The 27,188-nt window shown below is 36.9% G+C and overlaps 1 protein-coding gene across 1 annotated transcript; it reads left to right on the top strand.

The window, feature by feature from the left end:
- The first annotated feature begins 357 nt into the window (after nucleotides 1–357).
- Nucleotides 358–26,412, top strand: NARA5 (pfkB-like carbohydrate kinase family protein). The gene is made up of 5 exons (XM_089786831.1): nucleotides 358–819; nucleotides 23,752–24,014; nucleotides 24,742–24,859; nucleotides 25,067–25,275; nucleotides 25,584–26,412. Exons 1-5 carry the CDS (start codon nucleotides 433–435, stop codon nucleotides 26,047–26,049), a joined length of 1,443 nt encoding a protein of 480 aa, XP_089642957.1. The 5' UTR covers nucleotides 358–432; the 3' UTR covers nucleotides 26,050–26,412.
- Nucleotides 26,413–27,188: the final 776 nt, after the last annotated feature.

Below are 27,188 nucleotides of genomic sequence, written 5' to 3'. Positions count from 1 at the left end.
GGAAAAATAAATCTAAATAAAGAAATAAAACCTCAAAATAAAAACATCTAAATATAGATAAAAAACAAGACATAATTTATAACATAAATAGAAATAAATAAATAAATAAATATAAAATTTGAGGAAAATGTGCCATTTGTCCATATATAATTACATTTTAAAACACCCTTTACAATAGATATAAAACTAAATGAAAAATGACTCGATATGCATATTTCGCCAATAATATTATAGTGCATGCACACAATCTTAATGCGGCTTACTTTGCTGACGGTAAATCAACTAAAACAAAAGAAGTCCAATTGCGTCTCTTCAGCCTCCGGCATTTATCCTCTTGTGAAATGGATGATTGTTAGCATTCAACGTCAGTTCCCTTCTCTCAAGAGGGAACTGCCCATTGTCTGGAAAGGGGGCCATTTTACATGATATGAAATGGCAATGCCACTGGGGGCAACTGCAAAATGGGCAAGGGCTACACAATTTCAAACTGCATTTGGCACTCAGCTTCATTTGGGGCACCTGCAGCATGGGCAAGTGCCCTATTTCTCAAGGCTGAAATGCCTTTACTTCATCACTGGTTCAGGCCTTTCTAGCTCCCTGTCAACAGAACAGACACTCTCTTCCACAAAACTAAATTGTTATAAGAGAAGTTTGTTCAATCTTATCCTGAACAAGAGGTGGAAATCAACAGAGAAACCATTTCAAAGGGTTTATTGCTCATGGAGTGCACAAGAAAATGAGGACGAGCCCCTTGCTTCCCACGAACATGTAGTGGTACCTCCAGAAAGATGGGATGTGTTGGGACTTGGACAGGCTATGGTACGTGTGTTTCACTTCTTCCCATATTTCGTCACAGGCGTATTGTTTTTCCTTTAAGCCTTGTATTGCAGTGTTTGTTTGTAAGTTTTGAAAACGAATACGGCTGGTTAGTTTATTTCGTTTAGGAGTCAATGTTTAAATTTGTTGGATATTTTTTTGGGGGGAATTTTTGGTTTTATGATTTTTTTCCCCCTTGAGCAAATGCTAATGAACAGAAGATTTGTGTATTTATTTATGCTAATATGATTTCTTTTGGAAGTAAAACTGGGAAAAAATCAATTTCTGCAGTCGTGGAGCATGGATTTCACCAGCATTTGTAATATCAAATCCTCTTTAAAGCTTATTTCCAGTCTTTAAATTATAGCAGCTTCAGTAGTGGAAGTGAAGTTTTTGAATTGTTCTTTATGCTTACTTTAAAAGTTATGTGGGATCATCGGTGCTGCCAAAATTTGAGCAGCAACTGCAAGGAACGATGACATGATTCTGCTTTATTTTTTAGGTTGTACTTCGCATGAAATATAAGTTTATTATTGGAATTAAAACCAGAATGCAAGGTGCTAAAGAGCCATCCCATCACCTTTATGATCTCTTAGGATGCAACCCACTCATGTAGCTGGATCGTTCTTGGCAGCCTTATTGAGGTTTAATTTAAGCCATCCATTGTTTGGGGGGCACTACGAGATTGGTTCTTTCAATTTCTTAACATTAGGTGGACTAGTGTCAAAAATCTGTATAGTCTTGGGCTAGTTCATAAGGATAGACAACTTAGGTGGATTACCTTCCTTATCTTGAGTTGGATAGAAAGATTTTGGAAAACCTGATCTTCCAAGAGAGGGTGATTAGTGAGTGTCAATCTTTCCTGAAATTAGTTCTTCTACCATTTTAAGTGTTCCGAAAGCTAATCGAAAAGGTCTTCATTGGGGATCTCTCTCTCTCTCTCTCTCCCTCGGTTGTCTGTTCATCTGTTTCTGTTGTTTTTGCTGCCTTTCTTCAGGCAGCGTTTGGTGTCCCTGCTGTGGGATGGCCCCTTGTCTTGTTTTTGGCTCCCTTGGATCTGCTTTGTGGTCATTTCTTGGACATTAATAACTTTATCCTATCTTATCTTATCAGCCATCTTCATACATTCTCATATAACTAACCTTCTAGGGAGGTCATCACAAGAAAGAATGTAGATAAGATAAGATCCTAATAGATACTTATCCTTCAGCATGTTAGACCAAGAAAAATGCATGTCTGAGACAAATCCCTTGATTAGTTCTGCCACAAATTGTTGATTGAAGAGACCAATCTCCATGAGACCCAACCCATCTCCGCTCACGCTAGAACAAACCTTCTACGAGGAAACTTAAGGAAACCTGAACTGATTCCTCATCCTTTCCTGGAAAAGACTAAATGATATTTTTACTTTGGAGATAATGCTCTCAGAGGCCAATTTGAAAAAGAACTAGTAGATGGAATTTGCTCAGAAAAGAAATTTAAGAAGCACCAACCTCTGAACTGAGGAAAGCCATCTTCTTTTTATCCTTCCATATTTGTGTTGAATCTATCTTGAATTGAATGCCAAAGGTATCTCTTGTTGCTCTGGAGGAAAAGGAAAAACTCTAATAAGAGTCCAGACTATGCCTCCTTTAAAGGAGAGCAACCTACAACAAAGTTTTGGTCTGATCCAGTAGTGTTATGAAAACCATCTTGCCCTTCACACTATTAGCTTTCTGTCTTGAAGCCTTTTCATAGTTTCTCCAGAGATTAATGATAATCCTTGCTTCCTGAATAGAGGTGGAGGAGACAGCATAGTGTCAATTACAAATTGTTGGTGAGTTTGGACTTTCTCAGAGGATAAAGCGTCAACCCTTAGAGGCATAAGTGGTCTACTTAGATCTTCGACCAATATGCCTATTTAGATCTTCAACCAGAATCATAAAGAGATAAATGTACAAGTGGTCTGCGTGATCTACAACCCTTAATCTAATCCTTCCAATTTGATCAAAATAAAAACCTAGCTAATTTTGTTGTACACCTTAATGTATCCAATTTGATGAACATCTCTTTCCAACTATAGGCATGCAAGGAGTGAATGAGCTTATTCACTGCTAAAATATTGTTTGTGATCTATCTTCTTTAACAAAGCACCTTGATCTTTGGAGATCAGAATCAGGAGCCATCACTTGAATCTGTAAACAATCACTTTGTATGAGCTTATACATTGTTTTGCACATGGTTATGGGTTTGAAGTCCTTAAATTTTGAATAGTCTATATTTTTAGGGATCTAGAATTCTTTTATTCTTGACTGAATCCTAAGAGGTCATTGCTCCTCAAGTCTCGCAACTTATAAAACCTAGTGGAGCAAGGGGGGGCGTTATCATTAACCATAGCAAATAGTGCTTCATCACCAACCATGGAAAATCAGGGATTTCGAATAGATCTAGAATTCTATGATTCTTTAATGAATCCTAATAGGTCATTGCTTATCAAGTTCCACAACTTCTAGAAAAAGAAATTTGCAAAACCATTGGGGCAAGGGTGGTTCATGGATATATTCTTTAGATATCTCTTGCTTGAGTAACATTATTAGAGTCATCGGCCAAATTTGGAATATTATTTGAAAGAGATCTTTTTTATCCCTTCTAGCCATATCCTCTTCCATAGGCACATTTTTCCAGTGAGAAACTAGTGTGGTCTTGATGACTATCATTTTCTGTCATGCTCTAGCTAGTATACATGTCTATTAGGAGTCAACCTTGGCATTGATATCTTTCGTGACAATCCACTTAGGGATGTCAAACTTATTTATTAGATCTGAAGTTAGCATTACTCTTACTCTTTCTTACTTTGAGACCATAAACATTGATATTGAGAAAACTAAACTTAGGAATAATAACCTTTACTTGGCAAGCCATCCAAGATTCCAAAGCTTGAATCCTAGACACTTCCTCCTCTAGATGATTCCATATGATGGCTAGTCTCCTAGTTGAACTTTTGGTCTCTTCATTTATTAGCCTAAATTTCTCTTGAAAAAGAGAATGGGCATTAAATCTTAAGCACTATCCATCTTGGTTTCTTGAAGCAAGACAATACTGGGATTTTGTTTCTCGAAGAGTCTAAAGAGTGTTCTTCTCTTGTAGGGGGGTATAATTCCTGGAATTCCAAAAATCTTTGTAAGGAAACCTTATACCTAGTGGTGTCTACCAACATGTCCTCCAGTGAGATTGTTGACAAGATGCAACATCGACTGGGGCTGCATTTTGAAGAACAGCACACTTGTTTGGTTGCAAAATTTGTCACCTTCAAAGCTCCCTTTCTTTATTCAGATCACTTTCAGCTTAACAATATTCTATTTACTTGATCTGAGCTATATCCATCAAGGTTCTCTTGATGCTCCTTGGATTTATTTGATCTTTCTTTGCTAGGGGAATGTTTCTTTGGAGCCTTTTTAGGTTACTCTTGAAGTCACACTTTTCAATCATCACATCATATCATTTTCTCTAAATGCTGAAATTGTGTTTCTCTTAGTGACTTCCCATACTTCTGCATTGGATTAGCATTACGTACCCCTCTATTGTAACATCCCCTTTGTCCCAGTCTTAGCTTACAAGTATCACATCATTGAAGACAGTTACTATTTCATATTCATGAGCATGAGAAGGCAGTTATAACAGCTATATTACATGTTCATATGAAAGAGGTTAATGGTTATAATGAGTTTAACTGAAAAATCTTAACTAACAATTGAAGGAGTATTCATTCAACAAATATGATGAATATAATTGTCACCGTAACCAACTGTTACTTAATGGAAGAAAGATCTTTTCTACTAATAAATATATGTTACTTTTCATATTCACATGAAGACAGTTTCACAACTACTTTACATATTCAGATGGAAGAGAACCAAAGGCTATAACCGAATAACTGGAAAGAAAATAATTGATTAAACAATATTAACCATCTAACATATCTTCAACTTGAAATTGCAAATTCATAAAAGTAAAATACTTGTTACTAGCAGATATTTGAATGCATATCATATCTCTATCTTGTGCAAGTCTTGGCATTTGATGGAGAGGAGAAGCATTTCCAAGGGCTTAACCTCCCAACTGTGGACCTCTATTGAGAAAGGTCCTCCCTACCCTAGGAATTAGGCTTGGGGCACCATTGTCTAGCCACTGAGCATCCTGGTTTTAGGGCGTCGACTAAACAATCAGCTAGGCTTAGGATACCTTCCATACACCTATTTACCAACTATTAGCACCTTGACCTCTAGTGATCACGAGAACAAGCATGCCACTAACCTACCTTGGCCAAGGATTTGTGAGGGCACTATGCACCCGATCACCCACCGCTCGACTTGACAACAAGACTACACTAAGGACTATCATGAGTTGACACGGGTTTTAAACAAATCATAGTTACTTGCTTGAGTTATTGATGGTTCTTTTCTTTTTATCATGCTAGAATAAACCATAGTTCAATGATTTCCAATTTACACCCTTCATCTTGACCATGCTGGTCTTCCTGAATGATTCACTAGGTGGATGTATGAGCATTTGTATTCACAACCAATTTATTTGCCGAATTGGCCTCGACATTTATAAAAAAAGTCCTAAATGTTTAATACATTTATATGCATAGACAATACATCTACCATTCTGACGTTTGACATAATAAAAGATAGTTGAATGCTAAAGCATTTATTTGCACAGGCAATACATTTGCCTTTCTGGCGTTGACATAATAAAAGATAGATGAATGTTAAAGCATTTATGCACAACTAATGCATCAACTGTTTTGGCGCTAGCATTACAATGAATTTGAAAGCAATACTATTCTGATTCGCAAGGTGCTATTTCTTATTGCAGGAGATATACATTGTAAATATCCTTGTATAAGTTTATACTCCAGTATTCATGATTTTGGAGAGAGAGTTTCTTCAATGAGAGAATGCCATTGTTCTAAATCATTCTTATTATGTGTGCAAAAAGAGAGAACATTGGTTCATCTCATGATCGGTTCAAATCAATATTTTATGAATGGCTTTAGACACGCCTCAATACATCATTTGAAAATATAACATAAGCTAGAAATGATGATATCATGACTTGAAAATGGTGATTGTTCTTGCACGGCTTGAACAATTTGATTGATACTCAGTTGTCCAAACACCAAAGGCTTATGGAAGCAAGGACGCACGATCGACTACTACAATAATGATTAAGCTGAATTCAATCGCCTGTGGAAGGTGCGTATAACTTGTAGGGATGAATGTGAAGCAATGTTGGGAGCAGAGGAAAGAAATAAACTCTACACGCAGTGGTGGTTTTCGCCAGAGGCAAGAATGTTATACTAGAACGAACTTTCGCACCAAAGACTTAGCCTTCTTTTGGCTACATGCTCCGTTACGAGCAAGATTGCAAAGATGGCAAGGAGTTACAAGATACAAGGCCATCATTTCAATGTGTCAAATAAAATAAATATTAATGTGGTCACCCAAACAAAATTATATAAGGCCGATGGAAAAACATTATAGAAATATAGCCGCTCAAGGTGAAATAACAAAACAACGTGAATTACAATTATTCTTGGTTCGCTCATGCTCAAGTAAATACTTTTATACTTTTATTGTCTTATTAAATGTGTTGACCTAGTTAGCTCATGATAGTCCCTTGGTGTTCCCCTGCTTGCCTAGCCATTTTCCCTTAGCCATGGTGGTCAAGACTCATACCTGTTGGCTCAATGGTAGGTGGTGCCCCTGTGTCCAATCCCTTCTCGAGCATTGCTTTCCCTCTTCCCCACGTTACTGTAAGTGAAAAATTATCATGGTAACAACATATTGCCCATCATTTTTACAAAGTTAAAATTATCATAGCATATCACATTAGCCATCTATTTCCAACTAATGTATCATCATAATGATTAACCAATATTCTAATTGCCCATGAGATCATAACGAGTAACCAATACTTCATTTTCACATGAAACCATAATGAATAACTAATTTAACCAACCACTCAACTTCGCATGAAGCCTCAATGGTTATAAAGGAACATTTAAAAATTGAGCCAAAAATTGGGATGTAACATCTATTTCCATCTTTATTGATACCATGATTTTCGTCTCGAGTTGGATGTTTCCACTTTGGTTTGATGAAGTCATCTCTTAGAGCAGATAATTTCCAAAATCTAGAGCAGATAATTTTGAAAGAAATTATAAAATTTTCAAAAAAAATTGAAGTATTGGTTTTGATACCATATTACGAAGTAATTGGTAAAATACTTGCTTATTATTAACTTGGAAATAATTTCCAAAATTTAGAGCAGATAATTTCGAAAGAAATTATAAAATTTTCAAAAAAAATTGAAGTATTGGTTTTGATACCATATTACGAAGTAATTGGTAAAATACCTGCTTATTATTAACAGAGACCGAGAGGTCTATATATACAAAAGAATAAAATGATGTTTCCGATGTTTCCTTAGGAAATGATCATAAATAATAGAAACATTCTATTCTAGCTGAAAGAAAGCTAAAAATGCTACAACTAACTAAATATTTACAATAGATTACCGTTAACTAATAATAGACAATTATGTATTATTGTAATAATAGCACCTAGGGTTACCTCTTTCAAGGCTCTGCCCCACACAATATGATAAAGACATCTGATGAAATGATACCACCCCTCTTTCACCCAAAAGTCATTACCATATGGTTTTATTTTCCATGGTCAGAAACAATTGCAGATCAGTCTGTATAATTAATTCAGACCTTTCCAAATCCCACTTTTCTTTCAACTTGCATATTAGCTGTCAAGACTAGGGGCAGACCGATTCATCACTCTACTAGATTGCATTACAAACACCATGCCACATGTAGATAATCTGCTGATGAGCTGAAACAATTTCAATCACATGATATATCTGTTTTCCTATAAAATGGCACTCCTAATAAAATGACATTATTTCAAAAATTTTTTTCCGGGTTTTTGTTTCAATTCTTAAAATGATATGAAAGAAGTTTAAGTAGAAGTGAGAATTACCTATCTAAAAACTGCAAGGGGTCCAATTAGAAGCTGCCTTCTAAACAGCCAGCAAAGAGACTGTAAAGTGCAGACTGCACAAATCCACCAAGAATCAGTACCATATAGTTGATAGAGCGGATAAATTTTTCTCTAAAACATAATCGATCCTGGTCCAAGAGGCTCGGTAGAATTAAAATCCCAGTAATACAAGTAGTTATCTTGAATGAATTTTATCAAAACAAGTTCCAAGGAATTGTATATAACATAATTATGGAAGCCCAAAATGTTCTTTGTGGCATTTGGCAGGTGCTTCCCATGCTTTACCCAATTTTTCTAGAACAGTATACGTACAAGTTTGGAGAGATTCAGATCAAGAAAATAACGTCCTCCCTCATGCTGAATGTTTATATCCATTTTTCTTGAGAAAATTATGAAGTTAGATTTTTTTTAGTATGGGTTGGAATTTCTCAGTTCTTCCGTTTCACATTTTTATGCTGTCATCATGCATATGCAAATCTGTTTGAATCAACATATCAAGACTTTCCTGGGAGGTATCTTCCCGTGGGAAAATTTTCTATTTTATAAGATTCCTGGTGACAAGTTTAATATTCTTAACAAGAAGGGGTCATCTTCAGCCGTGACATGACACGTCCTCTTCATATAAAAGGTGAACACCTTGACATTCTTACCAGCCTTTTCTCTTCAAGCTCTTCCTCTTCATGCAGAAGGCTTTTATTGTTATAGGTGAAGGAACATGAAGTCATTTATTCTTATCTCTCTCTCCATGGTCCATTAGGCTATGCCTATGCTTTTCATATACAAATTATAGTTTGCCTTTGAGATATCGGAATACTCCACCTTTCCTCGATAAGATCTTTGACCATAGGTAGTTAATATTTTCCAGGGTCAGCATATAATTGATGACCAAATGAACATCATAGCTATATAAAGAACAACATGGTGCTTTTGTACATATTGAGGTATCCAACCCAAGATTATTTCTGTCAATGGGGCAAAGGTGGGGTTAAAGGTAAGACTTGGGGAAGGCAACATGGTTGCACAAGAAATGCAATGTGAGGACTGAGTTGAGGCATGGAATATCCCCTCCGATCTGACAACTTCAAGTTCTGTATTTTTCGGATTTTCTGATTTTTTGAAGTTTGCAATATTCTATTTATTTTTTGGTTGTATAATTCCAATGATAATTGAATGTTTAAGCATGAAGCATATGCAATGTAACAAGTCTTGAAACCCAAAGAAACAAACAATGCAGGTCTGATATAAACTTATGAATCTAAATAATTAAGAACAGCAACTACAAATTGAAATCAAATATTTGACACACCCAAAAACAAGAATCTCATACCCAGAATTCCATAGCTAATCCAAGAGGTGATTTTATTAGACAATGTAGAGTTGGGAAACAACAATAGTCATCCTGTAATGTGCCCTTTTAGGGTGTAAAGTTTCTGCAAATTCTATGACTGAATATAGACTAGATTTGACCTTCTTTCTCTCCTTATGATTTGCTGAGAATAACTTCAAAGTATTGCCTTTAATTTAATTAGAAATATAATTCAGAATTCTGTCTTTTGTTCTGCAATTCGTATGTGGGCAGTATTGACTAAGGAGCAGACTTATCTTTGTTCTTGTGTGCTCTTAGATTTCAACCTTACCCTCTATAAATATAGGAATCAAGGGACATGTCCTTAGAAAGGACATGTCTCTTCCAAAGTTTATTTGCCTAACCTCTAGAAGTCGGCGACTTTCCATGAATTAATTAAGTTTAAACACAAATGTAAACAAAGAAGTTTAGAGTAGTTTTAAACTAAAACACAAGGATAGACGCCGATATCATAAATAGAACAATGCAAAGACTTAGTTCTATATTTATCACGCCATATCAGATTGGATCGATCTGTTATCAGATCAGTATGTTACAGAATTAACATAGGGTTCATTATTTTAAATGATTATTTAATAAGTCGAAATGTTCATATTTGTTATTTTAGTTATCAATTGATATGATTTGGATTTATAATTGGAGGTTACATATGTTATCCGAGTTGCCTAGACACCATCTAGGGACTCCCTCAAAGTTTACAAGTCCAATCCCGTTTCACGAAGATTTAGGGGATTCTGACCCTCACCCTCTATTGGGAAAAGATCCACTAGATTGGATTTATACAAGCCCCTCCTTGGTAACATTGTATTCTTCCATTCAGAAATCAAATAAAAAAATATTAAAAATAATTTCCGTTTAGTAATTATTAAGATTAGAAAATCAAGTAATATGAACATTAATTCTATCCTTGATACCAATCCTATCATATATATATATATATATATATATATATATATTAGAATTTATATTTCATAATAATTCTAAGAATTTGTATTTATTAAGTCGGTTCTCTTGTCATATACAATTATAACACATTAATTACTATATACTACCTTTTCTGGAAAATGATGTCACTATATATATAAATAAATATCTTAGTTTGATTGGTTTTACTCGCCCAAAACTATCCTTGGTGTTAAGGTAGAGTTGATAGGCTATGTAAATATCGAACGATATGCTATTGCCCTCTATTTAGACCTCATTCCAATCACCCCTTTCTAACCTTTGTAATATTTTTTATATGGCAACTTATTAATAGTTTTATCTTCTTTTCACATTCGACACAATTAGTGGTTGGGTTTTCAAATAGAATGCGCGTCAGAGAATAACATCCTTTGTAGGCAATATTTTCTTATAAGTTAGAAACAAAAAGTCTGCAACTTGCCACTCAACTTTGAATTTGAATTTTGAAACTATGCCGGGCCCAGAGCCTCCGGATCCGCCCCCTTGCCCGGACCTGCAAATGGTGCTTGCATTATGGAGGGACTTGGAGGACATGAGGGATGGTTGTGGGTCCAAGGGGGATGTTGGGATGACTTCTGCCGACATTGTTGCCTCAGGCAGTGGTGGCCCTACTGGTTGTCCTCCGGAGGGCAGTCAGAAGATGGTTGATGGGACCTTGACGGGTTGGATGAATGCGCTTGCGGGTTCTTTGGTGGCTAATGTCCCTTCGGAGGATCCCAAGATTGCTCGTGGTTTAGATGGTCCGGTGATCTAGCTCCTTGATAGTTTGGTGGACAGTGTGACCTCTGGCCTCAAACTTTGTGTTGTTGGCAGATTCGTTGCTTTCAGACCCATAATCGAGATGGTTCGTAAATGGGTGAGTTAGAAATGGAAAGTTAGAGGTAGTGGGTGTTTCTGCAATGCCTAGTGGCCTCTTTTGTTTCAAATTTACGTCGGAGCAAGATATCAATCTTATTCTCTTAGGTACTTGGTATTATGGGAAACATTGTCTTGCCTTGACAAAGTGGCATCCGGGTTTTGATGCTAGTGCAGAGTTAAATAAATTAGCCCTAGTCTAGGTTAGATTACTTGGACTGCCCTTTGAATTTTGGGATGAAAAGATCCTAAGATGGGTGGGGAATTCTTTTAGTCATTTTGTCACCGTGGACAAGGTAACTATGCAAAAATCATGTCTAGTTTATGCTAGGTTCTCTGTGAAGGTAGCCTTGAATTGAGCACTCCCAACTGTGGTTACACTTAAGACCAAATGGGGAGAGAAAGTCCAGCCCATTGAATATGAGAATGCGGGCTTGTTCTGCCAGAAATGTGGCCAGTTTGGACACCTTATTGTGGACTGCAAGGCCCAAATGCGAAAGGACAAACAGAAGGAGGGTACTCCAGGGATTGTTATGGAAACTATGGGGGAACCTTCGGAGGCCCCAAGACAGGAGGTGGAGACCGCTGATATACAAACTATGGAGGTTCTCCCCGTGCTTTCCACCCCAGGCAAAGAGCATAATGCTCTTGGGGATGGGGAAATTTTGGAGGACAAGAAGAAATTGGAGGAATATCCCTTTAGAAGGGAATTAGAGGAACTATTGAGTTCACCCATGGGGGGACTTAAGGAAGGAGAGTTGTTGGAGGAAGGTGAAATGGAGGTTTGCCACCCTCTTCCTGGCTCTCAAGCAAATCTAGGATGTAATAGCCTACAGGATCTTATGGCCACAGAATGTGATACTCAAGTAAGAGTTTGTACCCCCTTAAAGATGGTTAAAGCCTCCCTAGCGGAGATTGCAACTAAAGTAATGGCAAGCATTGATAAGGCTGAAAAGGAGCGTAGCCCTACCTCACTACAAGAGGGGGATAATGGGGAATGGGAGGTTTAGAAAAAGAAAAAGAGGGGAGGTAAAAAACCAAATGTGGGAGCTTGTGGGACTGCTGGAAGGCCGTCTAGTAGAGCAACCAAGACAAAACAAGCAGCAAGGGATGTGGCCAGTGGTAAGCAACTTACATTGGAGACCGTTACTAGAGGTAAGAAATGAAATTCCTCTCTTGGTCTTTAAGGGGGCTGAATAATCCCTAGAAGCAATACGCTATGAAACAATGTATTTTTTAGGAAAAAGTAGATTGTGTTTTAATACAAGAAACTAAAATGTCTAGTGCAAATTTTGATAAAATTGTTAGTCATGTTTGGCTTGGTGTTGCGTACATGCATACGGAGGTTGATGGAGCATCGGGGGGTACTGCTACTATGTGGAACCCGAACTCTATGACAGGAGTTGAGGTTTGGAAGGATATAAATTTCATAATAACTGATTTCCAATCTAGTATTCAATGTTGGGGACTGATCAATATCTATGCTTCTAATAGCAAGCTAGGGAGGAAAGAAACGTATGATAAATTGGCTAGGATTATAGAAACAATGAAGGATAAGCAATTGATGTGTATGGGAGACTTTAATATTCCCCTGTACCACTTGGAGAAATTGGGTGGTAATAGGGATTGCCTGGAAAGCTTGCAAGATCTTAATGATTTTATGAGCCAAATGGACTTTATTGATGTGGAACTGAGAGGGAACCCATATGCTTGGACTAATAATAGAAAGGGGAAGGACCTTATCCAAGTTAGACTGGACAGGTTATTGGTGATAGGGAACTGGAATCGACTTGGTAATTTCCATCTGGAGAACCTCACTAGAACTGCTTCAGATCATTCCCCCTTAATCTTTCAGTGGGAGGATGGTTTTAAAAGAGGGCCGAAACCTTTCAGATATGAAATAATGTGGCAGTCTCACCCAGAATTCAAAGAGAGTTCAAGCATGGTGGAATATAAGGATAGAAGGTATTGCAATGTACAGACTGACCCAAAAACTTGATAACATAAGGAGAAATGTTAAGGGTTGGGCTAAGGACTTATTTAGAGATTTGTTTAAAATCAAAGGTGAGGTGGAGGAAAAACTTAAAAAACTCCAAGGGGAAATTGCTGAAGGTATTAACCTAGAAAGTGCAACTTAGGAGGAAGAAGTTTATAGAAAAAAGTGGAAGGATATTCTTTTGAGGGAGGAAATTTTCTGGAAACAAAGATCAAGAGTACAATGGCTTACGGAGGGGGATAAAAACACTACTTTCTTTCACAGGTCTGCCTCTAACCATAAAAGAAGAAATACAATCAATAGGCTAGATGGTGAAGGGGGAAGGATTTATAAGGATTAGGAAGAAATGGGAAGACATGTGGTGAAATACTTTTGCAAGGCTTACGTTAAGGACAATAAAGTTGGAAATCCGGTGATCAGAAGAAGCTTGATTAATACGATACCACAGGTGCTGGGTATGGAGGAAAACAATCACATTCTAGGAAACATCACGGAGGAGGAGGTGAAATGTGCTATGTTTTCTATGAAAGCTTATAAAGCTCCAGGTTCAGATGGTTTCCCCCTTGCATTTTTCTAGCATTTCTAGGAGGTAGTTAAAATTGAACTGGTTTGGGCTACTAGGGATTTTTTCAGATCTAGGAAGATGCTAAAGAGGATCAATAAGACTTTTATTGCTCTAGTTCCTAAAATTTCCACACCGCTGAGCCTACTGGATTTTAGGCCTATAAGTTTATGTAATACTATTTATAAGATATTTGCTAAAGTCTTGGTTAACAGAATAAAGCCTTTTTTGGAAAGAATAATTGGCAGTCCACAGAAAGGATTTGTCCCAGGGCGACAAATTCTAGATGCGGCGATAACTACACATGAGGTTATTCACTCAATGGAGAAAAACAAACGACCGGGTATGGCCTTCAAATTGGATATCTCCAAGGCCTATGATAAGGTCAAGTGGGATTTTCTCTATGATGTGCTTGAAAGAGTGGGGTTTAATAATAGGGCTATAAATTTGATCAAGATGATGGTAGGCTCAATTCAATATTCTGTTCTCCTAAATGGTTCTCCCTGGGGCAATTTTGGAGCAGAGAAAGGTCTAAGATAGGGTGACCCACTTTCTCCTTACCTCTTCATCATGGTTGCGAAAGTCTTAGGGAGGTCTTTCTCTAAACTAGTGAATACTGGTTGTGTCAAAGGGGTAAAACCTACTACTACTGCTGAAATTGAAGTTCTACAGCAATTTGTAGATGACACATTCCTATTTGGAGAATCCTTGGTTATGGAGGCTGAAGCTTGGAAGACTATTTTGCACAATTATGAAGAAAGTTCAGGGTAGCAAGTGAACTACCACAAGAGTAAGATTTATTTCTTTAATACTGATGCCCCATTACAAAGGAGGATAAGGAACATTTTGGGTTGTCAGTCTGCAAACCTCCCAGATACTTATCTTGGATTACCATTAACCACTAAAGAAGTGACTAATGAATTTTGGAATACAATAGTGGGTAGAATTCAGAGGAAACTAGCAGGATGGAAAGGGAAGATCTTAAGCAATGCTGGAAAATTGCAATTGCTCTCGGCAGCTCTCCAGGGCATTCCCATTTACTTCCTGTCCCTTTTCAAAATCAACCAAAATATGGTGAATAGGATTAAGAGAATACAAAGGAATTTTTTTTGGTCAGGAACAGAAGAGAAAAATAAATTGAGTCTGGTCAATTGGGAAGAGGTGTGCAAGCCAAAGGAAAAGGGGGGGTTGGGAGTAAGAGGACTTCGTGACCTTAACAAGGTTCTTCTTACGAAGATTTGCTGGAGATTGGGAGAAGAAAACACTGATTGGGGTAATATAATGAAAACAAAATATTTGTCAAATTCCCCCTTCAATTGGAACCTATTCAATAATGACATCCCAAGAGGCTCTAAAATCTGGATGAATATTGTTAGGAGTAGAGGATTATTGAGGGAAGGGGGAAGGGACAAGGTGGATAGTGGGGAATGGTCATAGCATCAGATTTCGGGAAGACAATCGGATGGGAGGGAAATCGCTGGTCTTCAGCAGCAGATTCAAAAGATTAATGGAGTTACTTAAAGAAGACACGGGAAGGAAGGTAGAAGACTATATTGATCAGGGGAGGAAGTGGAAGAAACTTTATAAAGATACTCCCAGGAGGATATTCAGCTACTAAAGGAGTTGGAAGAGTTGTTAGGAGCACAGAGACCCCCAATTCTGTTCCAGGAGGACACTACAGTCTGGGACTTAACTTCAAGTGGTAGCTTCATAGTCAAATTGGCTTACAAACACCTTTTTAGCAAGGACCCCTGTCCACCATTGTGGAGTAAGGTTTGGATTAGTAACCTTCTTCCTAAAATCAACTTTTTTTGGTGGACAGTTCAGCATGGCAATATCTTAACCTTAGACAATCTGAAAAGAAGGGGCTTTTATATAATAAACCGTTGCTATCTTTGCAAGGAAAAGGAGGAGAGCATTTCTCACCTATTCCTTGAATGCTAGTATGCCTTATGGATATGGGCTAGGGTCTGGGAGAGATTTGGTCTGGATTGGGTTATGAAAGACAGTCTGGGTCAATTCGTGGAGAACTGGTGCTGTCCATTCTATCACCCAAGATTGATCTTCCTATGGAAAATTGTTCCACCATATATTTGCTGGCATATATGGAAAGAAAGAAATAAGAGAACATTTAGCGAGGAGGAAAAACCGATGGAGGTGGTTTTTGAAATAATGGAGAAATTGCTGAAGGAAAATATAAGGGTTGCCAAATGTAAAAAGCCGAAGGAAGAACTAAGTAGGCAAGAAGGACAAATTGTAGAAAAATGGGGATGTCATGAGGATTTTTACCTTTTTGACAACTCAAAAATGTTGAGGAGACAGCAAACGAGATGGAAACCACCTACCCTTACACAATTTAAACTAAATTTCGATGGTGCTGCTAGAGAGGAGGTATTGGAGCGGCGGGTGGAGTGCTGTGGGATAGGAATGGTGATGCGCTGTTAGTCTATGCTGGCAAGGTGGGAAATGGAAGTAATAATCTAGCTGAGGCAATGACTTTGTTTTGGGGGCTTCAGCTGATTAGTGAAATGCAACTTAAGGAAATAACAATAGAAGGGGACTCCAAATTAATCATTGATCTAGTTGATGGGGTGTCCCAACCAGGATGGAATATCCAGACTATCATTATGGATATCAGGCATATTTTAGATGGGATGGAAAGAGTTCACCTGCAACACATCTACAGGGAAGGAAATAAGGTGGCCGATGCGGTGGCTGCTATGGGGTTTAAATCTACAACAGTCACATGCTGGAGGACTATGGGAAATCTTAATGAAGATATTAAGTCCTTGATAAGCAAGGAAAGAGGAGGGAGTATCATTTAATAATGTCTATAAAATTTAATGCTGGGGCCAAATTTGGCAAGTTTGAGTCGAAGTGTGCTAAATTTAAGAAAGGTTTTAGGGAAATGAGAAGACATGGCCGTACAAACGGAAATATGAGTGAATGCAAATTAAGAGGAATGTTATTTCATCATTATGGTGACCCATTGCAGAATTCGAATTTCTCCCCATTTAAAAGTACGGATCTAAATATGGTGAATAGGATTAAGAGAATACAAAGGAATTTTTTTTGGTCAGGAACAGAAGAGAAAAATAAATTGAGTCTGGTCAATTGGGAAGAGGTGTGCAAGCCAAAGGAAAAGGGGGGGTTGGGAGTAAGAGGACTTCGTGACCTTAACAAGGTTCTTCTTACGAAGATTTGCTGGAGATTGGGAGAAGAAAACACTGATTGGGGTAATATAATGAAAACAAAATATTTGTCAAATTCCCCCTTCAAATGGAACCTATTCAATAATGACCTCCCAAGAGGCTCTAAAATCTGGATGAATATTGTTAGGAGTAGAGGATTATTGAGGGAAGGGGGAAGGGACAAGGTGGATAGTGGGGAATGGTCATAGCATCAGATTTCGGGAAGACAATCGGATGGGAGGGAAACCGCTGGTCTTCAGAAGCAGATTCAAAAGATTAATGGAGTTACTTAAAGAAGACACGGGAAGGAAGGTAGAAGACTATATTGATCAGGGGAGGAAGTGGAAGAAACTTTATAAAGATACTCCCAGGAGGATATTCAGCTACTAAAGGAGTTGGAAGAGTTGTTAGGAGCACAGAGACCCCCAATTCTGTTCCAGGAGGATACTACAGTCTGGGACTTAACTTCAAGTGGTAGCTTCATAGTCAGATTGGCTTACAAACACCTTTTTAGCAAGGACCCCTGTCCACCATTGTGGAGTAAGGTTTGGATTAGTAACCTTCTTCCTAAAATCAACTTTTTTTGGTGCACAGTTCAGCATGGCAATATCTTAACCTTAGACAATCTGAAAAGAAGGGGCTTTTATATAATAAACCGTTGCTATCTTTGCAAGGAAAAGGAGGAGAGCATTTCTCACCTATTCCTTGAATGCTAGTATGCCTTATGGATATGGGCTAGGGTCTGGGAGAGATTTGGTCTGGATTGGGTTATGAAAGACAGTCTGGGTCAATTCGTGGAGAACTGGTGCTGTCCATTCTATCACCCAAGATTGATCTTCCTATGGAAAATTGTTCCACCATATATTTGCTGGCATATATGGAAAGAAAGAAATAAGAGAACATTTAGCGAGGAAGAAAAACCGATGGAGGTGGTTTTTGAAATAATGGAGAAATTGCTGAAGGAAAATATAAGGGTTGCCAAATGTAAAAAGCCGAAGGAAGAACTAAGTAGGCAAGAAGGACAAATTGTAGAAAAATGGGGATGTCATGAGGATTTTTACCTTTTTGACAACTCAAAAATGTTGAGGAGACAGCAAACGAGATGGAAACCACCTACCCTTACACAATTTAAACTAAATTTCGATGGTGCTGCTAGAGAGGAGGTATTGGAGCGGCGGGTGGAGTGCTGCGGGATAGGAATGGTGATGCGCTGTTAGTCTATGCTGGCAAGGTGGGAAATGGAAGTAATAATCTAGCTGAGGCAATGACTTTGTTTTGGGGGCTTCAGCTGATTAGTGAAATGCAACTTAAGGAAATAACAATAGAAGGGGACTCCAAATTAATCATTGATCTAGTTGATGGGGTGTCCCAACCAGGATGGAATATCCAAACTATCATTATGGATATCAGACATATTTTAGATGGGATGGAAAGAGTTCACCTGCAACACATCTACAGGGAAGGAAATAAGGTGGCCGATGCGGCAGCTGCTTTGGGGTTTAAATCTACAACAGTCACATGCTGGAGGACTATGGGAAATCTTAATGAAGATATTAAGTCCTTGATAAACAAGGAAAGAGGAGGGAGTATCATTTAATAATGTCTATAAAATTTAATGCTGGGGCCAAATTTGGCAAGTTTGAGTCGAAGTGTGCTAAATTTAAGAAAGGTTTTAGGGAAATGAGAAGACATGGCCGTACAAACGGAAATATGAGTGAATGCAAATTAAGAGGAATGTTATTTCATCATTATGGTGACCCATTGCAAAATTCGAATTTCTCCCCATTTAAAAGTACGGATGATATCATTTATCAGATTGTCAGAGATTTTTGGGGTGTTAAAATTATGATACTATACAATCATGATTCCCATAATGAATTCGCATGGGATTTTGAAGCTTATCAAGCACGGGACTGTAAAACCTTTTTGCTCATTGTTGAAAGACTCAGGGTTGATAGTAGGTGCAGTGCTTTTGCAGTCAAGGAGGTTCAAATGTGCATTAATGAAGTGGGGGAACAGGTAATTGGCAGGATAGATATGGGTGGGGATTTGAATAGGCTGGAGCCCACGAAAATGGAGAACTTCAAAGATAGGATGGCCACTTGGTTTTTGTTAAAGGAGGGGGGTTTTCTGCCCTACATGCAGTTGATGGCGAGGTATGATGAGAATTTTGCCCTCCAATTTGTCAATGGGTGGAACGACCGCAAGGTCACCATTAATGGAATTACTTTTCAAGTGAATGAAAAAGTGATTGCCATGGCTACTGGTCTTTCAATGAGAGAGAAAAAATGGAAAAAAGTCACTAAAATTGCGGATGAGGCTAGTATGAGCAATTTTTTTGCGAACAGCGAGGAACCAGTGCGCTATAGAGGAGGATTTAAGAGGGACAAGCTGCTAGCTCCATGGGACAATGTGTGCTTGGTACTCATGAAATATCTGACGCTGGAGGGCAGGTTCAATGTTTGCTACTACTATCATTTCCCTTTGTTGAATCATTTTAGGATTAGGGATTTTATTTCTATCCCGTTTTTTCTGCTACATTCACTTGAAGATATGGTCAGTGATGTTTGGGAGAAGAGAAATAAAGGGAAAAACTTTACCATTATCCACCAAGGCCTTATCTTTTGTCTGTACCAATTCCGTCTTGCCCTTTGCCCCCCTAGGGTGGTGGTGGTTGACAACCAGCACCGCCGTCAGAATTCACCCCCGAGCACCAGTACTAGAACTAAAATTCATACCCTGCGACCCTCCCCTAGCCGTGAAAATAAGAAAAAGAAAAAACCTGATACGGTTGGGGAACAAAAGGGTAGAAAAATATTAAAATGGAAAAACCTGTGGAGGTGGAAGAGGAGGACTCGGAGGAGGAGGCCGAGGGAAAGGCTAGGAGAAGATCTGGGAGAATTGCCCAATCTCAGGCAAGGCACAAACAAAAACCCAACAGATTCAGGGTTGAGGAGATTAAAGAAGAGAGCACAGAAAATAATGAAGAAGGGGAGGAGGAGGATTCCAAAAGAGAAGGAAAGGAGGAGTTAGAAAAAATTGTTAACTCGACAGACAATTCTGTTGACAATGCCCAGTTGTATGTTGATAATACTCAGGTGTTAGCTGGCAATGTTGCCACCACGGAGACTACCCATGTTTCTGCTAGCTTCACCCTTCAGCCCATTACCTTATGTGAGGATAGCAGCAAAGTGGACACTTCCCCCATCACTATTTCCTCCCTGGCCAAAGAAAAATTTAAGGTTTTTACTAACCCAAGGGTTTTGCAGGATGATAACTAGGTGCAAAATGCTAAAGAGGAAGCTAAAAAGGTGGAAACGGATAATAAGGAAGAGATCAAGGAGCAATTGGAGGTGTATGCCAAATTGGAAAAGAGGGTTAATATCTTAGAAGAAGGGTTCTTTCCCTTCTCTAAATTTGCCCTAAAGGTCGCCCATGTTGTTGCCACCACCCTCCAACTGCTGGCACAGGAGAAGGAAGATGTTGGAATGGATATGGAGGATCATAAGCTCCTCTTTAAATTCCTTGCTGATGACTGGGCTCAGATCCTATTGGCTGTGAAGGGAAAGCAGAAAACTGAGAATTAAGTTTTTTAGTTGAAGGGGATCCTCGGATCCAAGTTTTGTAATGTTAATATGCTATTTTTGGATTTGCTGGTATCCAGCTGTTGCTCAGACTTGGGTTGGCCTGGTTATGCCAATAGTTTTTATGATGAACTTTCGTAGTATTATAGATATAATAGACTTCTACTATAGTTTAGATGGTTTTGTTCATAGTATTATGCTGGTTAGTAACATGCAAAAGTATTACTATGGTTAAGTGGAACTTTAGTTTATTTCGTTAATGTTCTTTGTTGGTCTCTGCTAGTAATGTGCTGGTTACTAGCTTTTTGGTTGTAAGGGCCGACCCCCTTGTTTTTGGTCGCTTTTTATTTCAAAAACATCCTTTGCAGGCACCTTATGCAGAACTAATAATATTATTTTGTTGCCATTTCCTATTTGATAGTTCCTTAGTTGTTCGATCCTTTTGTGCCCTTCGATGCCTTTCCTTCAATGGTCAATATTATATTTACAAATGTTTGTACCCCCGTTTGGGAGTCATGTCCTTTATCCATGTCTCGATGTGTCGGTTGACATATATTTTCATGTCGGTTAATATGTTTAGGGGTATATTTTAGTTATCAGTTTAGTTAATTAGTATTTAGTTCTTATTTAATTAATTTATATTTATTAATTTGATCAATAATATTTGATTGATATTTTTTATATAATTATTTGATTAATGTTTACGACATGTATACATTTATTATGGTTTAAATTAAAACTTGTTATGATTAGGGTTCTCACAATTCCTTACTTTATGAGTTAGTTATCAACAGTGTCTCTTACGAGTTCCATTATATGATATATTCTCTTGAATAGATTGATCGGATGTTTATTCCAACTATTATTATCGAATATTAAATTTCATTATTAGAGGGGACCTCTCAAAATTGCTTGTCCTCAAGTAATTATGTTTTTCATTTAATCGTTAGATCACAACCAATTTGTGACTCTTGTTCAAGTTCCAAGTTGGAATTTAATGATATGATTAGGAGTTTGAAGGATATAATTAAGTGCACTCATATTCAACGTAAATTGGATTGGGTGAATATATGATTGATTTTGTGCTTGATGATATTTACGGAGTATTTGTAGGTAGTTTGATATCATTCATTATTCTATAACTTGATTGATGATTTTATTGTTGAAAGATATGGTATGATTGAAATAAATAGTTTCAATAACTCATTTAATGATTACTTTAATAAATATTTATTAGTTGTTTCAAGAGGATGATAAATATCCCCTAATAGATTGATAGTTATCATATTGGACTCAAGTTCTCTTTGTTTCTTTCTTGTCCTCATTAAGAGGAGGTGGAATTCAATGTCGAAGGTCATTAGACACTCATCTACGAGTAGGCTCCCTCAAGGCATTGGAAACAATGTCCTTACCCATCTTGAAATCTACCTAACTAGAGAGGATTTACTCCACCTCTTCCAAATCGACAAAATGCACTTGAATTCATGAACTTATATTCATCATTTTTGTAATCATGCATTGTCATCTGTATTCAATAATCTGATGTTTTATTGATAGAAATGTTTATAATTTGTATTTGCCCTACAAGACGGCAAGACCGTTGCTCTTGTACCAATTGTAATGCCCCCTTTTAAGGTTCATTATTATAGATGATTATTTAATCAATTGAAATGTTCATATTAGTTATTTTAGTTATCAATTGATAATATAATTTGGATTTATAATTGGAGGTTGCATATGTTATCCAAGTTGCCTAGACACCATCTATGGACTCCCTCAAAGTTTATAGGTCCAAGCCCATTTCACGAAGATTTACGGGATGCTGACCCCCACCCTCTATTGGGAAAAGATCCACTAGATTGGATTTATACAAGCCCCTTCTTGGTAACATTGTATCCTTCTGTTCACAAATCAAATAAAAATAATATTATAAATAAATTCCACTTAATAATTATTAGGATTAGAAAATCAAGTAATATAATATAAAGTTATAAACATTAATTCTCTCCTTGATGCCAATCCTATCACACACACACACACACACACACACACACACACACACATATTTTATTCTATTCTTATTAGAATCTATATTTCATAATTATTCTAAGAGTTTGTATGAGTATTAATTCCATTCTCTTGTCATATACAATTATAACACATTAATTACTATGTAGTATATGTACTACCTTTTCTGAAAATGATGTCAAGTAATATAAACATTAATTCTCTCCTTGATGCCAATCCTATCTCTCTCACACACACACACACACACAGATTTTATTCTATTCTTATTAGAATCTATATTTCATAATTATTCTAAGAGTTTGTATGAGTATTAATTCCATTCTCTTGTCATATACAATTATAACACATTAATTACTATGTAGTATATGTACTACCTTTTCTGAAAATGATGTCACTATTTTTATTCAATATCTTAGTTTGATTGGTTTTACTCTACCAAAATGTTCTTTGTGGCATTTGGCAGCTGGTATCTTACACTCTCCTTGGAAGAAACTTGGATCTAAAGTAGTTTTTTTTAATGTTTTAGCATCAGTAGAAGTAAAATGATGATTATCTGATATACTAATCAGTGTTTATGTTTTCAGACAAACTGTTATTGTTACTTATTAAACACACACACACACACACACACACACACACACACACGTGTGTGTGTGTGTGTGTGTTTGGATTAATATATGTTAGCAACACATTGCCTATCGGCAGTATGATCAACTGCATATTAAAGCAGTAAGGCAATTGCTGTTTGCATCGGCATGTTAATGAATGTGTTATCGAGCTCATTACTTGTATTGAGATCGGGCTCATCACTTATATTTAAACTAATGGGCAGTTAGTCATGCCACCGAAGAGGCATGACTCTACGTGGCCTTTGAGGATAATATTAAGATTTGTTGTTGTATTATTAAATTGATCAATATTATATTGTCGATATAAGTATTTATTATCATTATTTACTAATATAATAGTTTTCGCTATTATATTATTTTGTTATCTTTGTAATGTATTATATTAATAAATTATTATTATATTTCAATTTAATTACTATTAATTATTTACATTGTAGTCATAATTTTATTAATTGATTATTAAAATTTAAAACTTTGTTCAGGATAGGGGACATCACAGTAGCAAGGCATTTACTTTTTTTTTCTGATCAAAATAATTTTCATATATATAAAAAATTCATGAAATAGATTAGAAATACTAGTAACCAATGTTTCTAGTGATGGTTCTCTCTATGCTTACTTATTTTCAATGGTGAAGTGTTCATGAGGAAAGAAACTCAAGGAGTTTGTGTGTTTACATGCTGAAAATCCTTTTGGTCGCTAGGTTGATTTTTCAGGAATGGTTGAGGATGACTTTTTAGAGAAGCTTGGATTGAAAAAGGGAATAAGAAAAGTTGTAAATCATGAAGAGAGGGGGAAAGTTCTTTGGGGAATGGATGGTTGTCATTACAAAGCTGCTGCAGGGGGCTCTCTCTCAAACACACTTGTTGCCTTGGCAAGGTTGGGAATGGGATTGAATGGAGTACCTACCATCAATGTGGCCATGACAGGTACTGTGGGCAGTGACCCTCTGGGAGAATTTTACAGGTAATATTCCTCCATATCCTAGAAGTAATAAATTATGTACTCTTCTGCACACTTCTCTTGCTTCAGATGTCATATTCTATTCATTGTTATGTAATATGCTGTCTTGAAGACCATTTTAGAGATCATAGGTTTTGATCATAAATATGCTTTCCTGAAGACTATTTTAGAGATCATACAGTGAACAGTAGCTTTTAGCATAGTCATTTTGAAACAGCAGGCTCTTGAAAGTATTGGAATTCTTTTTTCTGTTTCCTTCTTTAATAATGTTCTTTTTTGCATGCATATGTAAAAGACGTGCTTGATTTTGTTTAAAGCTGAAAATTCTATGTATTTTATATTAGAAGGTAATTTTGGTACATTCATCATAACGTTATTTCTTAATAAGTTTGTTGTGCTAGCAGGGCAAAATTGCAGCGAGCAAATGTTCTTAATAAGACCATTTTAGAGATCATAGGTTTTGATCATAAATATGCTTTCCTGAAGACTATTTTAGAGATCATACAGTGAACAGTAGCTTTTAGCATAGTCATTTTGAAACAGCAGGCTCTTGAAAGTATTGGAATTCTTTTTTCTGTTTCCTTCTTTAATAATGTTCTTTTTTGCATGCATATGTAAAAGACGTGCTTGATTTTGTTTAAAGCTGAAAATTCTATGTATTTTATATTAGAAGGTAATTTTGGTACATTCATCATAACGTTATTTCTTAATAAGTTTGTTGTGCTAGCAGGGCAAAATTGCAGCGAGCAAATGTAAATTTTCTCTCAAAACCTGTCAAGAGTGGAACCACAGGGACTGTGATTGTCCTGACAACTCCAGATGCCCAAAGAACAATGCTTTCATATCAGGTAAAATCTGAAATTGTTAGATTTTCTGCTCATGGTTGATGGCATACACATTAGTTCAATTTTTTGTTAAAAAACAATTTTTTGAACTCCTGTGTTGAGTTATTAATGAAATTCAAACTTAAAAGTTACAATGCATGTCTTGACCAAATGGATGATTTTAGCTTCCTTTTTAAAGTGATAACAAAATGATATGCCATCTATTTGTAGGGCATGTCATCGATTGTAAATTTTGACTCCTCTCTATCAGACCTCATATCCAAATCAAGAATTTTTGTGGTGGAGGGTTACTTATGGGAATTTCCTGAGACAATAGAAGCTATAGCCAAGGCGTGTGAGGCTGCACATAGAAATGGTGTCCTGGTTGCCATTACTACAAGTGATGTGTCCTGTGTAATGAGGCACCAAAAGAAGCTTTGGTATGATTACCATCTAGGAGATAATTATTTAGATATTTTTGGTTCAATGTGAAAGTAGAATCTAACTGTAGGTGTGGCATGACGCATATTTTATAAGGGTATGCTTGATCACGAAAGCAGAAAGATTGTTTTTCAGATAGCTTTTCTAACTTGATGCTCACTTTGCTTAACTTGCATTTATAGATTGTGCATGACATATGGTGAAGCCAGATTTAACTTCATGAGGAATTTGAGAACTATTCTGTTTAGAATTCATCATATTTCTTTGCTTTCTTGTTGGTGACTGTCTATAATGTTGTATTATGCAGGGATATCATAGTCAATCACGCAGATATTGTTTTTGCAAACAGTGATGAAGCGCAGGCTTTGTGTGGGTTTAGCACAAGTATAAGCCCAGAAATGGCTGCAAGATATTTAAGTCATTCTTCTTCTCTAGTTTCTGTCACAGATGGTATCAGGGGCTCCTACCTTGCAGTTAAAGGTGAAGTTATATATATACCTCCTTCACCCTGTGTTCCTGTGGATACTTGTGGAGCAGGTGATGCTTATGCAGGTGGAATCTTATATGGACTATTGAAAGGATCCTCAAATTTAAAAGCCATGGGTGATTTAGCTGCCAGAGTTGCTGCAATTGTTGTAGGTCAACAAGGGACTAGGCTAAAGGAAGAGAATGCCAGTGAGATAGTTGAAACTTTCTCACATTCTTTGCCTACTGAAAACCAGATTATGGATAATCACTCATACAGTGAATCAGATCAAATTTCAAGTATTTGAAAAATGCTTAATGCAACAAATTCAAGAATTCCTAGTAGATTTGAATCTTATGATTGTTACAGTAAATTTGGCTCCAGATTGCTGCTTCTGAAGGTTTGCGTATTCTGCATAACTTGTGCACCAGTCTATTTAAAGTAGCCAGTTGGAGACTTGTGCATTGAGATTCTTTGGTGGATAAATCCATGCTTTCCGGTATTGCTTGTTCTTCAGTTGCAATCTATGAATCAGCTCTTGTATTTTCCACTCTGTCTTCCGAGTTGTAAATATGCTGTGTTATTTGAATTAACATTTTTACTAAGCGAATGCCATTATTAATGATTTCATTTTCCATGATAAATGAATGGTACCAGCCAAATTTCTCTATTTGGCGCATGACTAGCAAATCTGTTCTTTACTTGACAACATGGGATATAAGAAGAATCAGTTTTTGAGTAACCAAAGATCTTTCCTTAAAAGTGAGAGAATTCAGGTCTAACTTCTTGTTTGTGTGCTTCTTATGCACTGCAATGGAAGGTGACCATGTGGCATTGCTCCAAAATAGCTTGTTTTACATTTCTTTTATGGAAAAAAGGGCAATAGAATGTTACATCTGAATGATTCGACTAAAAAGACATATATGGCTGGTAATGTTAACAGTAAATTGCCGATCGATGCAATTAAACAGTATGATAGAGTGGTTTTTTGGTTTAAAGGTAAAAGTGGATTTAGAAGGTCCAAAACCTTTAACAAAATGTAGAAGATCAACTGTACTAGCACTTGTAAAACTAGGGATAAACAGCATATTGGGACCAACTGGAACCATGCTGTAAACGAATAGAAAATTACTCAAAAATATTGGAAAAAAGACAGCACAACAAAACTCAGTGCTGAGGTGAAGAGAGATCATTCAGGATATCCACAACATTTGATTCCCCTCTCATGAGTTTGAAATAATCATCAAGTATTCTCCTTCTCCCTCATTTGACTTTTTACTTTTCTTTTATAAGGCCTACCTTCTTGTAGATTCTCTCTCCTTTTAAGCATATTCACAGCTGATATCTTGATTTTAATTTTGCTAAGATGGATGACCCTTTTCAGCGTGTCATTCAAAGCTTCTTGGCTTCTTTGTTCTTTCTATTTGGACCAATTTGTTTTTCATC

The sequence above is a fragment of the Cupressus sempervirens genome, chromosome 6 (assembly GCF_028749045.1).
Source record: "Cupressus sempervirens isolate cs-2001-9-10 chromosome 6, ASM2874904v1, whole genome shotgun sequence".
Classification (NCBI taxonomy): domain Eukaryota; kingdom Viridiplantae; phylum Streptophyta; class Pinopsida; order Cupressales; family Cupressaceae; genus Cupressus; species Cupressus sempervirens.
This window is presented reverse-complemented; position numbering and strand designations above follow the sequence as displayed.

What these genes read in the sequence shown, in the direction of transcription:
- NARA5 (XM_089786831.1), top strand. Translation starts at nt 433, where the DNA reads ATGGCAATGCCACTGGGGGCAACTGCAAAATGGGCAAGGGCTACACAA. An exon ending in CCTCTGGGAGAATTTTACAG is followed by an intron (nt 24,015 to 24,741) that starts GTAATATTCCTC and finishes TTGTGCTAGCAG; the next exon opens with GGCAAAATTGCAGCGAGCAA. An exon ending in AGGCACCAAAAGAAGCTTTG is followed by an intron (nt 25,276 to 25,583) that starts GTATGATTACCA and finishes TGTATTATGCAG; the next exon opens with GGATATCATAGTCAATCACG.